The sequence below is a fragment of the Plecotus auritus genome, assembly GCF_963455305.1.
Source record: "Plecotus auritus genome assembly, chromosome: 12".
In the NCBI taxonomy this organism is placed as follows: Eukaryota; Metazoa; Chordata; class Mammalia; order Chiroptera; family Vespertilionidae; genus Plecotus; species Plecotus auritus.
Window position 1 is genome coordinate 31813049 of NC_137778.1, and position 13603 is coordinate 31826651.

A 13603-nucleotide genomic window follows, 5' to 3' on the forward strand; every position below is an offset into this window, starting at 1 on the left:
CATCTCCCCTATGTCCCTGGGGTGGTGCTGGGCAGGAGGCGGGGGCATGAGGCACCGTGTTCACACCTCCCTCGGCTCCTGCTCCCTGCAGTTCCTGGATCCCCACATGCTGATCACGGCTTGAGAAGGAAAAGCATGGCTGGGGCCAGCAGAATGCTCTGCAGTGCTGACCCCGGGACCTGGCACCTCGCTGCGCTAGGGAGCAGGGGCAGAGGTGGACAGAGGCCCTGCTGAAGAGGTGGTCAGTTGTGCTGGAAGCCAAAGGGAGGGCACCCTCTTGGCACATTCCTGGGTAATGCCCCCATGGAGAATCCACAATTACATTCACCAAGAAGGGGAAGTTCTGACAGCATAAGTAGCCAAAGAAAAGCAGGAAACAGGCCATATCTGAGCAAGAGACACTTTATTGTTTCTTGGGGTTTCTGGAGGCCTCAGGCTGGGCTGGGCTCACTGTCCTCCCCCAGAACAGAGCGGGGCTCCGTGGCTATGATTGTGGTAGTCCGTGGCTATGACTCCCAACACCGACAGGAACTCGGAAAACTCGATCTTCTTATCCTTATTCTTGTCCTCGTCCTCAAAGATATGGGCCAAGAAATGTTTGCCCTTTTTTTCCTGTGGAAAAGACAAATTCAATCCCAAGGTGTTATGGGTGGAATAGGAGGAGGAGGAGGCAGAGAGGGGGAGAGAAGCACCTGGGGCTGCACAGGTGTAGCTGGTGTGGGCCAGTGGAGGGTGTCTGGAAATGAGGGGGACAGTAGCATTACCCTGCAGGTCACTGAGGGAGATTCCTTGGACCAAATATCAGCATGAAAGAGATACCTAGTGATAGTGGGCAGACTCTGCCCAGAGCTTCACTGATCAATGAGCTAGTGGGTGGGTGGTCTTTAGACCCAGACCCGCTACCCCCACCCACTTCCAAGACCCCATCTACCTAAGTTCTACCCAGAAACTAAAGATAGGCCCTACCCCTTGTCTCTTCATTCCTAACCCTCCTCTCCTATCTCCTATCTGCCTTCCCGAATCTTCCATGCTCAGTGCCCTCCTTTGCTCACCTATTCTGTGTGTCACCTAGTAGCCTCTCTTTTTGTAATCAGTTCAGTATATTCTAACTGTCAGACTAAATCAGGTCTTCGAATGAGCTTTTCATTGTAATGAAAGGTGTTAAATTTTATCAGCCATGGAATCTCTATCGCCTTCCCTTGGATCTCAGAGAACCTAATGGAGGCTTCTAGAGGCAGAGCCTGAGCCTATGGGCTTCAGTCTCCTGGATGGAGAGTGACAAGTGGGAGGGGACCCATTCTTCATTCTCCTATTTGACCCTTGATCTCCAGATGCTTTTACACTTGGCCACCTATTTCATCTCTTTCATCCTGATAATAACTCAGGAGAGTCCTTTTAGGCCTTTTTGCAGATGAGAATATGGAGGATGAGAGAATGGGATTGACTTGTCCAAGGTCTTTCGCCATGCCAGGGCCCAAGCAACCTTCGGAAGTCACCCAGACTTACACAGGCCTTGAGGAAGTTAGGGAAATTCTCCTTCAGCATCTTGAGCAGGCCCTGCTTGTCAATGGTGTCATCGGGTTTGGTGTATTTGTGGAACAGGACAATCAAGTCCATCACGGACTGCTCAACTGGAGTATGGCTCATCTTGGTTTTCAAGGAAGCTGCCGGAAAGAAAGACAGGGACCTTTGTGATCCTTTTTCCCAGGTGAGGGTCCCTAAGTCAGGACAATGGGGTGGGAACTGGGCATCCAGTGAAGGGAGGCTCAGGTGGAGCAGAAAGAACTGTATCACCCTAGGAGGTGAGATACGGTGCTCACAAGGAGGAGAGTGTGACTAAGGCTGGGGCCTGGGCCCGTGCAGGTCAGGGTCCAGATGAGATGGAGGAGAATACAGAAGCCCACTGTGGACAGAACCACAGGAAGCAGAAGCAGAGAGGGTAAGAGTCAATCACACGAAAAAGGACTGACATTTTTGTTGGGACCTGAGCCAAACACAGCATTTGGATGACTCTACTCTTCAAGAGCATCAACACCAACTCCTCCAGGGTCAACGTCAGGGTTTGAACCAAGGGGACAAAATAACTTCCTGACTAGTCTGGCCTCACCCGCCCTGAGCCGCTCTTGGAACAACACCCCTGAGGAGCCCATTGTGAACATAAAGGAAGCTGTAAGTGAAATGGGCCCTGGAGGCTCCCAGTGGTGAGTGTGAGTAGGAAGGTCAGTGTGAGCAGATATACAACCCTGACCTGAGCTCTGCAAGTTTTCCTGGACCATCCCCACCAGTGGGAAAGAAGGACTGCTGACCAGTTTTGGCATCATGTTTGAAATAATCAGAAATACCTGCCTCAGTTTTAGACTCTTGGGTGGACTGTAGGGAGATAAGCTCCTTCAGATGACCTTTGTACCTCCCTGCTATCTGGAACCCCAAGGCTAGACCACATTTAAGTAAAGAGGTCTGACTTCCCAAAGCCGGTACTTCCACCAACAGTCCGGACCCCAAGCAGAGAAATGGGACAGTGCAGTCCTCATACCCCAGACTTTCCAAAACTCTCAAGAAATGTGTATGGCTCACATGTGCAGGCATCTAACAAAAACTACATTTCCTCATCATGAGGGAGAAAGAACCTTGCTGCTATTCCCTAAGTGGAATTACCCAAGGCCTTCTGTGAACTTGGCCAAGGCCAGAGCTGAGCCCTGTGCACAGAAAGTCACTGGTCATTCCCTCAGCTGGGAACGAGGTCCAAAACCTTAGTTGATGGGTCTCTGATCCATGCAGTGGCAGGTCTTCTCACCAGGGCAAGGTGAGTGGGCATTGCTGGCCTGCGTTTAGGAGAATCTTCAAGGCTTTGGGAGAGACCCCACTGTCCCCAGAGGTTGGGGTGCAAAGTCTGTGATTCCAGAGAGAGAAGAAGACAAGGAGGAGAGGAAGGTTCCTATACTTAGCTCCCACCAGGGATGTTTCAACAGAGTTGTCACAGAAGAGCCCCGAGAGCAATGGGAGCATCAGTACAGACATCTTGTTGTAGATAGGCCCTCGCGACCCAGTGGGATGAAGTTGGAAAGACCCATAACAGGCAGAGTTGAGACTGGATCCAGGCTCCTGAATCCTCTCCCATCACCGCTTTCCCTACTCCTGGACACAGAAGAACACACTGGGCCCTGATGAACCCCCCTGGCAAACAGGTACAGACTTACCAGATCTGACGAGGTGTCACTGAGGAGAAGGATGAGTGTGCTGTGCATCTGGGCAAAGACTGGTCCCTTTATAAGGCTCAGTCTGGCTCCTCCAGGGCACTGGGAGCCCTTGGGCCATGTTCTTTCTCTGCTTCCTGGACCATTGCCTCACTCAGGTGGGTGGAACACACCTAGGAGTGTGTGTTCATCACGTTCCTGTAAAATCGCAGGCAACTCCCAAGGGATAGCACTATTCTAGAGCATTGTTCTGTGGGTAAGGCAACCTAGGGCTGGGGTGGGGAAAACAATGGGATGTGTCTTAAAAGCACGGGAATTGTGGTAGAGAAAACTGGGTTTCTGAACTTAAAGAGGATGGGACTCTGAAAGGCAGCATGTTCTGTGTTTGCTCATCACCCAGTCCTTCCACAAGTTTGCTCTGACATCTAACAAAACTCTCTCCAGTGGTTTATAAGTCCATAATGATACCTCACATCACCTTACTTGTCATATTGACATTCCTCCTAAACCTTCAAAACCTTATGAGATGGTGCTGTTACCCTCATGTTGAAGACGGGGAATTGAGGGAGTAAGAGGTAAGCAAAGTTCCTATGTGCACGAGGCTAATAGACAGCAAGCTCAAGATATGATCCCAGAAAAGCCTGATTCCAAACCTCCCTCTTAAGCCCACTACTAGACCTCTGGGGTCACTGCAGGGCCTGCAAACTCAAAGTCCAAGAAAGGGAGGCAGGGTCACCTCACTCCCATCATCACGTGGGGTCCTCACTGAAACGCTAGGAGAGAAAGAGGTGGCGTGACCCACAGTGACAGGCCAGGTAGCACAGAGAGAATAGAACATCACCTGCAGATGAGAAAAGATAGGAGGTCTGAGTTCTGGCCTTAGCCCCACACTCTTTTTTTTTTTCTTTTTTTTAAAATGGTAGTAATTAATGTTGTTGTTATTATTATTTTTTTAATATATATATATTTTTTTATTGATATTTTACAGAGAGGAAGGGAGAGGGATAGAGAGCTAGAAACATCGATGAGAGAGAAACATCGATCAGCTGCCTCTTGCACACCTCCCTACTGGGGTTGTGCCCACAACCAAGGTACATGCCCTTGACCGGAATCGAACCCGGGACCCATCAGTCCGCAGGCTGACGCTCTATCCACTGAGCCAAACCGGTTTTGGCCAGCCCCACACTCTTGAACTTCACTTTGCAGCTCTAGGGGCTGCCTGAACCCTTCAAGGAAGCCACTGTCTAGACTCAGGGATGGTGACCACCATGAAATGAGCCAGCAGGAAATTGGGCAAAGTTGCCTCCCCTCCCATGATGATGATTTCCTATAAATCATCACTGAAGAGTGATGTTCCTCTTTCCCTTATGCAAGACAGTCTGCTTAGGAGTCAATGGCCATGCCCTAGGGTCTGCTGTTTCCCAACCTGCTGTGGAAAATCTAGTTCAGGTGCAGGAGACAGGAGCTTGGAGGTTAGGATGAGGCCTGGGGACCTCTGGGGAATGGCCCTGCTGACTCACTAAGGAATCCTTGTTCCTGCTCTCTGTTTCCCTTAGAACATTCTCCCATGAGTGAGCAGACTGCTCAGGCATTGGGCACCCTGGAACCAGGCTCACCGATAAGCCTGGATCAGCTTCGTCCTCAACCCCACCCCACCCCCAATGCATTGGGCTTCCACACCTGGCCCTTCTGTCCCAGCACCAGCACCAGCCCTCTCTGGTTCACTTATGTAATGTGTTCTCATCGCCACTAAAAGCCTGCTGTGAAGGATACACAGGAAACCTGGAGCAGGGGTGACTTGGAGCAGAGGAACTGAAATGTCGTTCCCACATTCGGCCTGGTATAGCTTTTGAAATTTGAACAATGTCAAGATACTTAAAGCTCATTTTTAATTTTTATATTTAAGTTTTGCTTTGTTCAATCTTGGCCTCACTTTCAGAGTCTGAACTATGTATAGTCCTTGGCTTCCGGAATCTAAACATCATTTATCTGTTGCAAGGTATCTTATTTTACTTATATACTTATTTTCCTTTAATCTTCATTACCATTCAATTTCCCCCAAAAAAGCCAAAAAAGAAATATATGTTTTCTGTTTATTTTTATGCATGCTCACCAATGTAAATAGTTCTTTTGGCCTGTGTTCAATCCATTTTTAAAAAATATAAATTATGCAGAAAAGTACAACAAACTACAATATACAATCTAATCTCTTACACTTGTGACTGCCCCCACGTCAATGAATAAAACATTGCCACCACCCACACCAGCCTGCTTTCTCTCTTCTCCAAAACCATAATCTGACTTTTATGAGACCCTCTCTCTGTTTCATTTTTATTTTACCACCTAAGCATACATTCCTGAACACTGCCATTTCCCCCACTTTCAAATTTTACTTGGAGGGAAACATATTCTATGCATTCTTCTGTATCTGCTTTATTTTTCTCAGTATTACATTTATAAGTTATATGTTGTACTGTGTTTGTTCTTCACTGTACTAGTGTACTGTATATATCTTTATATGAATGTGACATAATTTTTTCATAATTCTGCTTTAGATACCACATGCTCATCACTTTGTCTTCTTTTTGAATGGTTTCCAGCTCAGGTGACAAGGGATTTTGACCTCTGACCTCATGTTCCTGTGGGGATCAGCCACCCTGTCTGGTGAGGATGTGGAAAGGGCCCAGGGCAGGCCCTGGTTGTGTAAGTCCTGGGTGTTTAAGGAAGAAGAAGGGGATGAGTCCATGTTTCAGGGACCAACTTCAAAACAGCCCTGTTTATTGTCAGAGACATTAGTGTTTGCAACTATTGTGACTAACAGCCAAGTCCCACCCCAGCATCTCCCTTATCACTCACCACCACCAGAAAGGCTATAGGTATCTTCCAATCCCTGAGCCAATAGTCCTTTGGCAACATGGTCTACACATCCAAGTCATCACTTGGAACCATCTCGCAAGCATTTACTGTTTATACTGATCCACTTTTTCATTCATCACAATGGACTCTGGACCCCAGCTGTCCTTGGCTGTTTGGAGCTGAGACCTGGACCATTTGTTCAAGGTACAAAATTTAAGGAGAACCCACTGAGCACCACTCACTGTGCTTTAGAATAAACTTATGGCAAGAGAAATTTTTAAAGAATTTATCTCCCTTCAATGCTCACACTTTAGAAGTGAAGACAAAAAGAATAAAATAGAAACTGTGGATGTTGGAGATGTACAGTGACACCCTGTATAACCCAAGAAGAGAGGGGTAACTTTCTGGGGAGGAGAGGTGGACTGAGATACCTTACATGTGGCATTTGAATGAATGTCAACATCTAGTGTTCAAGCAAGTAAACCAGGGAAAGAGATTCCGGAGTCCAGACCATGACATGTGAGCAAAACTACAGCACAGAACAGACGTGACATCAGGAGGACAGAACCAAGTCTAGAGCCAAGGGTGTTGGAAGTGAGAGGTTTGGGACAGGCACCAACTATGTCCAACCCAGTACCCAACCCCTCGTCTGAACTAACAGAGCCCGGTTTTGCTGGGGGTTAAGGTGCCCAGTACGACCATGTGTGTGGAGTCTCCTCTAAGCCATTCTGACAGTCCGGTCCCTGCTTTCCCTGTGCCCCTTACAACCAAGAGTGAACATGTGTCCCAATGAAACTGAGTGATGCTGGGCCAGGCTTCTGGGACTCTGCTTTTCTGACAGAAGGGGACAGGGAGAGCTGGCCCTGCCATGCCTCAACCCATGCCTGGGTTGCTGGTCCTGTCACAGGCAGTCGTCAAAAAATACCCAAGTGAGTTGAAGAGTTACAGCTTCATAAAAACCTCCAAATGGATGGTTTTAGAAGCTTTAGGCATAATTGCCCCAAACTGGAAGTAACTAAGATGTCTTTCAAAAGGTGAATGAATAAACAATCTGTGGTAAGCCATACAGTGGAATGTTATCCAGCAAGAAAAAGAATTGAGCTATCAAGCCACACGAAGACATGGAGGAAACTACAAGGATAGTGCTGAGTGAAGGAAGCCATTCTGAAACAGCCACATACTGTGTGATTTCAAATATATGACGTTATAGAAAAAGCAAAACCCAATATATTGACAATAAAAATATCAGTAATCATCAAGATTCAGGATAGGAGGGGATGGCTGAATAGGTGGGGCACCGGTGATTTTTAAGGCAATGAAACTACTTTGCATGATACTGTAATGATGAATATGTGGCATTACACATTTGTAAAAAAACCACAGAATTTCACAATATGAACTGAACCCTGGTTAAACCAGGGACTTTAGTTCATAATAATGTATCAATATTGGTTCATTAATTATAACAAGTGTTTCACGCTAATTAAGATGTTAATAAACAGGGGACATGGTGGGGAGAGGGGATATATACGAAATAAACTCTCTGTTCCAAAATTTTCTGCCAATCTAAAACGGTTCTAAAAATTAGAGTATATTAATAATAAAAATAATAAGATCATGTTTCTTTTTATTGTAAGCCAAGTTTGATTGAAACAAATAGCCCTCAAGAGTTATCTAGGAGTACCCTCCTGACCTATGATGCTGGATTTATGAGCAAGCATTCTATTTTCTTCTTTTCTATATTTTTTCTGGAGCTCTCTTACAATCTTATCTGAAAGCTAGCTAATAAATTGAATCTGTTGTTTGAGAACTAAGTCTCTGAATGTAAACTTATTAGCATTTTAGATTTTCTGTCCAACAGGAAATTACTTAACCAATTTATTTTATTTATTTTTTAAAATATATTTTTATTGATTTCAGAAAGCAAGAGAGAGTGAGAGAGAGATAGTAACATCAATGATGAGAGAGAATAATTCATCAGCTGCCTCCTGCATGTCCCACACTGGGATTAAGCCTGCAACCTGGGCATGTACCCTGACCAGGAATCGAACCGTGACCTCCTGGTTCATAGGTTGATGCTCAACCACTGAGCCATGCTAGCTGGGCCCAATTTATTTTAATTCTTTGGCCTATTGACCTCTCCTCCCCAGAAAGTTACCCCTCTCTTCTCGGGTTACACAGGGTGTCACTGTACATATCCAACATCCACAGTTTCTATTTTATTCTTTTTGACTTCACTTCTAAAGTGTGAGCATTGAGGGGAGATAAATTCTTTAAAAATCTCTCTTGCCATATGTTCATCCTAAAGCACAGTGAGTGGTGCTCAGTGGGTTCTCCTTAAATTTTGTACCTTGAACAAATGGTCCAGGTCTCAGCTCCAAACAGCCAAGGACAGCTGAGGTCCAGAGTCCATTGGGATGAATGAAAGAGAGGCTCAGGATAAACAGTAAATGCTTGCGAGATGGTTCCAAGTGATGACTTGGATGTGTAGACCATGTTGCCAAAGGACTATTGGCTCAGGGATTGGAAGATACCTATAGCCTTTCTGGTGGTGGTGAGTGATAAGGGACATGCTGGGGTGGGACTTGGCTGTTAGTCACAATAGTTGCAAACACTAATGTCTCTGACAATGGACAGGGCTGTTTTGAAGTTGGTCCCTGAAACATGGGCTCATCCCCTTCTTCTTCCTTAAACACCCAGGACTTACACAACCAGGGCCTGCCCTGGGCCCTTTCCACATCCTCACCAGACAGGGTGGCTGATCCCCACAGGAACATGAGGTCAGAGGTCAAAATCCCTGGTCACCTGAGCTGGAAACCATTCAAAAAGAAGACAAAGTGATGAGCATGTGGTATCTAAAGCAGAATTATGAAAAAATTATGTCACATTCATATAAAGATATATATATAGTACACTAGTACAGTGAAGAACAAACACAGTACAACATATAACTTATAAATGTAATACTGAGAAAAATAAAGCAGATACAGAAGAATGCATAGAATATGTTTCCCTTCAAGTAAAATTTGAAAGTGGGGGAAATGGCAGTGTTCAGGAATGTATGCTTAGGTGGTAAAATAAAAATGAAACAGAGAGAGGGTCTCATAAAAGTCAGATTATGGTTTTGGAGAAGAGAGAAAGCAGGCTGGTGTGGGTGGTGGCAATGTTTTATTCATTGACGTGGGGGACAGTCACAAGTGTAAGAGATTAGACTATATATTGTAGTTTGTTGTACTTTTCTGCATAATTTATATTTAAAAAAAATGGATTGAACACAGGCCAAAAGAACTATTTACATTGGTGAGCATGCATAAAAATAAACAGAAAACATATATTTCTTTTTTGGCTTTTTTGGGGGAAATTGAATGGTAATGAAGATTAAAGGAAAATAAGTATATAAGTAAAATAAGATACCTTGCAACAGATAAATGATGTTTAGATTCCGGAAGCCAAGGACTATACATAGTTCAGACTCTGAAAATGAGGCCAAGATTGAACAAAGCAAAACTTAAATATAAAAATTAAAAATGAGCTTTAAGTATCTTGACATTGTTCAAATTTCAAAAGCTATACCAGGGCGAATGTGGGAACGACATTTCAGTTCTTCTGCTCCAAGTCACCCCCTGCTCCAGGTTTCCTGTGTATCCTTCACAGCAGGCTTTTAGTGGCGGTGAGAACACATTACATAAGTGAACCAGAGAGGGCTGGTGCTGGTGTTGGGACAGAAGGGCCAGGTGTGGAAGCCCAATGCATTGGGGGTGGGGAGGTGGGAGCGAAGGACGAGGCTGACCCAGGCTTATCGGTGAGCCTGGTCCCAGGGTGCCCAATGCCTGAGCAGTCTGCTCACTCAATGGGAGGATGTTCTTAGGGAAACAGAGAGCAGGAACAAGGATTCCTTAGTGAGTCAGCAGGGCCATTCCCCAGAGGTCCCAAGGCCTCATCCTAACCTCCAAGCTCCTGTCTCCTGCACCTGAACTAGATTTTCCACAGCAGGTTGGGACACAGCAGACCCTAGGGCATGGCCACTGACTCCTAAGCAGACTGTCTTGCATAAGGGAAAGAGGAACATCACTCTTCAGTGATGATTTATAGGAAATCATCATCATGGGAGGGGAGGCAACTTTGCCCAATTTCCTGCTGGCTCATTTCATGGTGGTCACCATCCCTGAGTCTAGACAGTGGCTTCCTTGGTGGGCTCAGGCAGCCCCTGAAGATGCAAAGTGAAGTTCAAGAGTGTGGGGCTAACGCCAGAACTCAGACCTCCTGTCTTCCCTCACCTGTAGGTGATGTGCTATTCTCTCTGTGCTACCTGGCCTGTCACTGTGGGTCATGCCACTTCTTTCTCTCCTAGCGTTTCAGTGAGGACCTAACGTGATGATGGGAGTGAGGTGACCCTGCTTCCCTTTCTTGGACTTTGAGTTTGCAGGCCCTGCAGTGACCCCAGAGGTCTAGTAGTGGGCTTAAGAGGAAGGTTTGGAATCAGGCTTTTCTGGGATCATATCTTGAGCTTGCTGTCTATTAGCCTCGTGCACATAGGAACTTTGCTTACCTCTTACTCCCTCAATTCTCCGTCTTCAACATGAGGGTAACAGCACCATCTCATAAGGTTTTGAAGGTTTAGGAGGAATGTCAATATGACAGGTAAGGTGATGTGAGGTATCATTATGGACTTATAAACCGCTGGAGAGAGTTTTGTTAGATGTCAGAGCAAACTTGTGGAAGGACTGGGTGATGAGCAAACACAGATCATGGTGCTTTTCAGAGTCCCATCCTCTTTAAGTTCAGAAACCCAGTTTTCTCTACCACAATTCCCGAGCTTTTAAGACACATCCCATTGTTTTCCCCACCCCAGCCCTTTGTTTCCTTACCCACAGAACAATGCTCTAGAATAGTGCTATCCCTTGGGAGTTGCCTGCGATTTTACAAGAACATGATGAACACACACTCCTAGGTGTGTTCCACCCACCTGAGTGAGGCAATGGTCCAGGAAGCAGAGAAAGAACATGGCCCAAGGGCTCCCAGTGCCTAGGAGGAGCCAGACTGAGCCTTATAAAGGCACCAGTCTTTGCCCAGATGCACAGCACACTCATCCTTCTCCTCAGTGACACCTCGTCAGCTCTGGTAAGTCTGTACCTGTTTGCCAGGGGGGTTCATCAGGGCCCAGTGTGTTCTTCTGTGTCCAGGAGTAGGGAAAGCGGTGATGGGAGAGGATTCAGGAGCCTGGATCCAGTCTCAACTCTGCCTGTTATGGGTCTTTCCAACTTCATCCCACTGGGTCGCGAGGGCCTATCTACAACAAGATGTCTGTACTGATGCTCCCATTGCTCTTTGGGCTCTTCTGTGACAACTCTGTTGAAACATCCCTGGTGGGAGCTAAGTATAGGAACCTTCCTCTCCTCCTTGTCTTCTTCTCTCTCTGGAATCACAGACTTTGCACCCCAACCACTGGGGACAGTGGGGTCTCTCCCAAAGCCTTGAAGATTCTCCTAAACGCAGGCCAGCAATGCCCACTCACCTTGCCCTGGTGAGAAGACCTGCCACTGCATGGATCAGAGACCCATCAACTAAGGTTTTGGACCTCGTTCCCAGCTGAGGGAATGACCAGTGACTTTCTGTGCACAGGGCTCAGCTCTGGCATTGGCCAAGTTGATAGAAGGCCTTAGGTGGTTTCACGTAGGAACATAGCAGCAAGGTTCCTTCTCTCAGATCAGGAGACAATGGTAGTTTTTGTTCGATGCCCACACGTGTGATCCATGCACATTTCTTAGGTGCTTTGGAAAGTCTGGGGTGTGAGGGCTGCATTGTCCCATTTCTCTGCTTGGGCTCCAGACAGTTGGTGGAGGTACCGGCTTTGGGAAGTCAGACCTCTTTACTTAAATGTGGTCTAGCCTTGGGGTTCCAAATATCAGGGAGGTACAAAGGTCATCTGAAGGAGCCTATCTCCCTACATTCCACCCAAGAGTCTAAAACTGAGGCAGGTATTTCTGATTATTTCAAACATGATGCCAACACTGGTTAGCATTCCTTCTTTCCCACTGGTGGGGATGGTCCAGGAAAACTTGCAGGAGCTCAGGACAGGACTGTATATCTGCTCACACTGACCTTCCTACTCACACTCACCACTGGGAGCCTCCAGGGCCCATTTCTCTTACAGCTTGCTTCATGTTCACAATGGGCTCCTCAGGGGTCTCCTTCCAAGAGCAGCTCAGGGAGGGTGAGGCCAGAGTAGTCAGAAGTTATTTTGTCCCCTTGATTCTAACCCTGACGCTGACCCTGGAGGAGTTGGTGTTGATGCTCTTGAAGAGCAGAGTCATCCAAATGCTGTGTTTAGCTCAGGTTCCAACTATAATGTCAGTCCTTTTCGTGTGATTGACTATTACCCTCTCTGCTTCTGCTTCCTGTGGTTCTGTCCACAGTGGGCTTTTATGTTCTCCTCCACCTCCTCTGGACCCTGACGTGCACGGGCCAGCCCCCAGCCTTGGTCACACTCTCCTCCTTGTGAGCATCTCATCCCACCTCCTAGGTTGATACAGTTCCTTCTGCTCCACCTGAGCCTCCCTTCACTGGATGCCCAGTTCCCACCCCATTGTCCTGACTTAGGGACCCTCACCTGGGGAGAAGGATAACAGAGGTCCTCGTCTTTCTTTCCAGCAGCTTCCTTGAAAACCAAGATGAGCCATACTCCAGTTGAGCAGTCCGTGATGGACTTGATCGTCCTGTTCCACAAATACACAAAACCCGATGACACCATTGACAAGCAGGGCCTGCTCAAGATGCTGAAGGAGAATTTCCCTAACTTCCTCAAGGCCTGTGTGAGTCTGGGTTACTTCCGAAGGTTGCTTGGTGCCTGGCATGGCGAAAGACCTTGGACAAGTCAATCCCATTCTCTCATCCTCCATATTCTCATCTGCAAAAAGGCCTAAGAGGACTCTCCTGAGTTATTATCAGGATGAAAGAGATGAAACAGGTGGCCAAGTGTAAAGGCATCTGGAGATCAAGGGTAGTTACGAGGTGGTCAAATAGGAGAGTAAAGAATGGGTCCCCTCCCACTTGTCACTGTCCATCCAGGAGACCGAAGCCCATAGGCTCAGGCTCTGCCTCTAGAAGCCTCCATTAGGTTCTCTGAGATCCAAGGGAAGGCGATAGAGATTCCATGGCTGATAAAATTTAACACCTTTCATTACAATGAAAAGCTCATCCGTAGACCTGATTTAGTCTGACAGTTAGAATATACTGAACTGATTACAGAAAGAGAGGCTACTAGGTGACACAGAGAATAGGTGAGCAAAAGAGGGCACTGAGCATGGAAGATTCGGGAAGGCAGATAGGAGATAGGAGAGAAGGGTTAGGAATGAAGAGACAAGGGGTAGGGCCTCTCTTTAGTTTCTGGGTAGAACTTAGGTAGATGGGGTCCTGGAAGTGGGTGGGGGGAGCAGGTCAGGGTCTAAAGACCACCCACCCACTAGCTCATTGATCAGTGAAGCTCTGGGCAGAGTCTGCCCACCATCACTAGGTCTCTCTTTAATGCTGATATTTGGTCCAAGGAATCTCCC

The 13603-nt window shown here is 46.8% G+C and overlaps 1 protein-coding gene across 1 annotated transcript; it reads right to left on the reverse strand.

Moving 5' to 3' along the window:
* Positions 1–447: 447 nt before the first annotated feature.
* Positions 448–1647, reverse strand: LOC308237280 (protein S100-A7-like; the record flags this gene model as incomplete). Its single annotated transcript, XM_080647822.1, has 2 exons — positions 448–612; positions 1507–1647. The coding sequence occupies 2 exons, from the start codon at positions 1645–1647 to the stop codon at positions 448–450; spliced, it is 306 nt and encodes a 101-aa protein (XP_080503948.1).
* Between the last annotated feature and the right edge of the window lie 11956 nt (positions 1648–13603).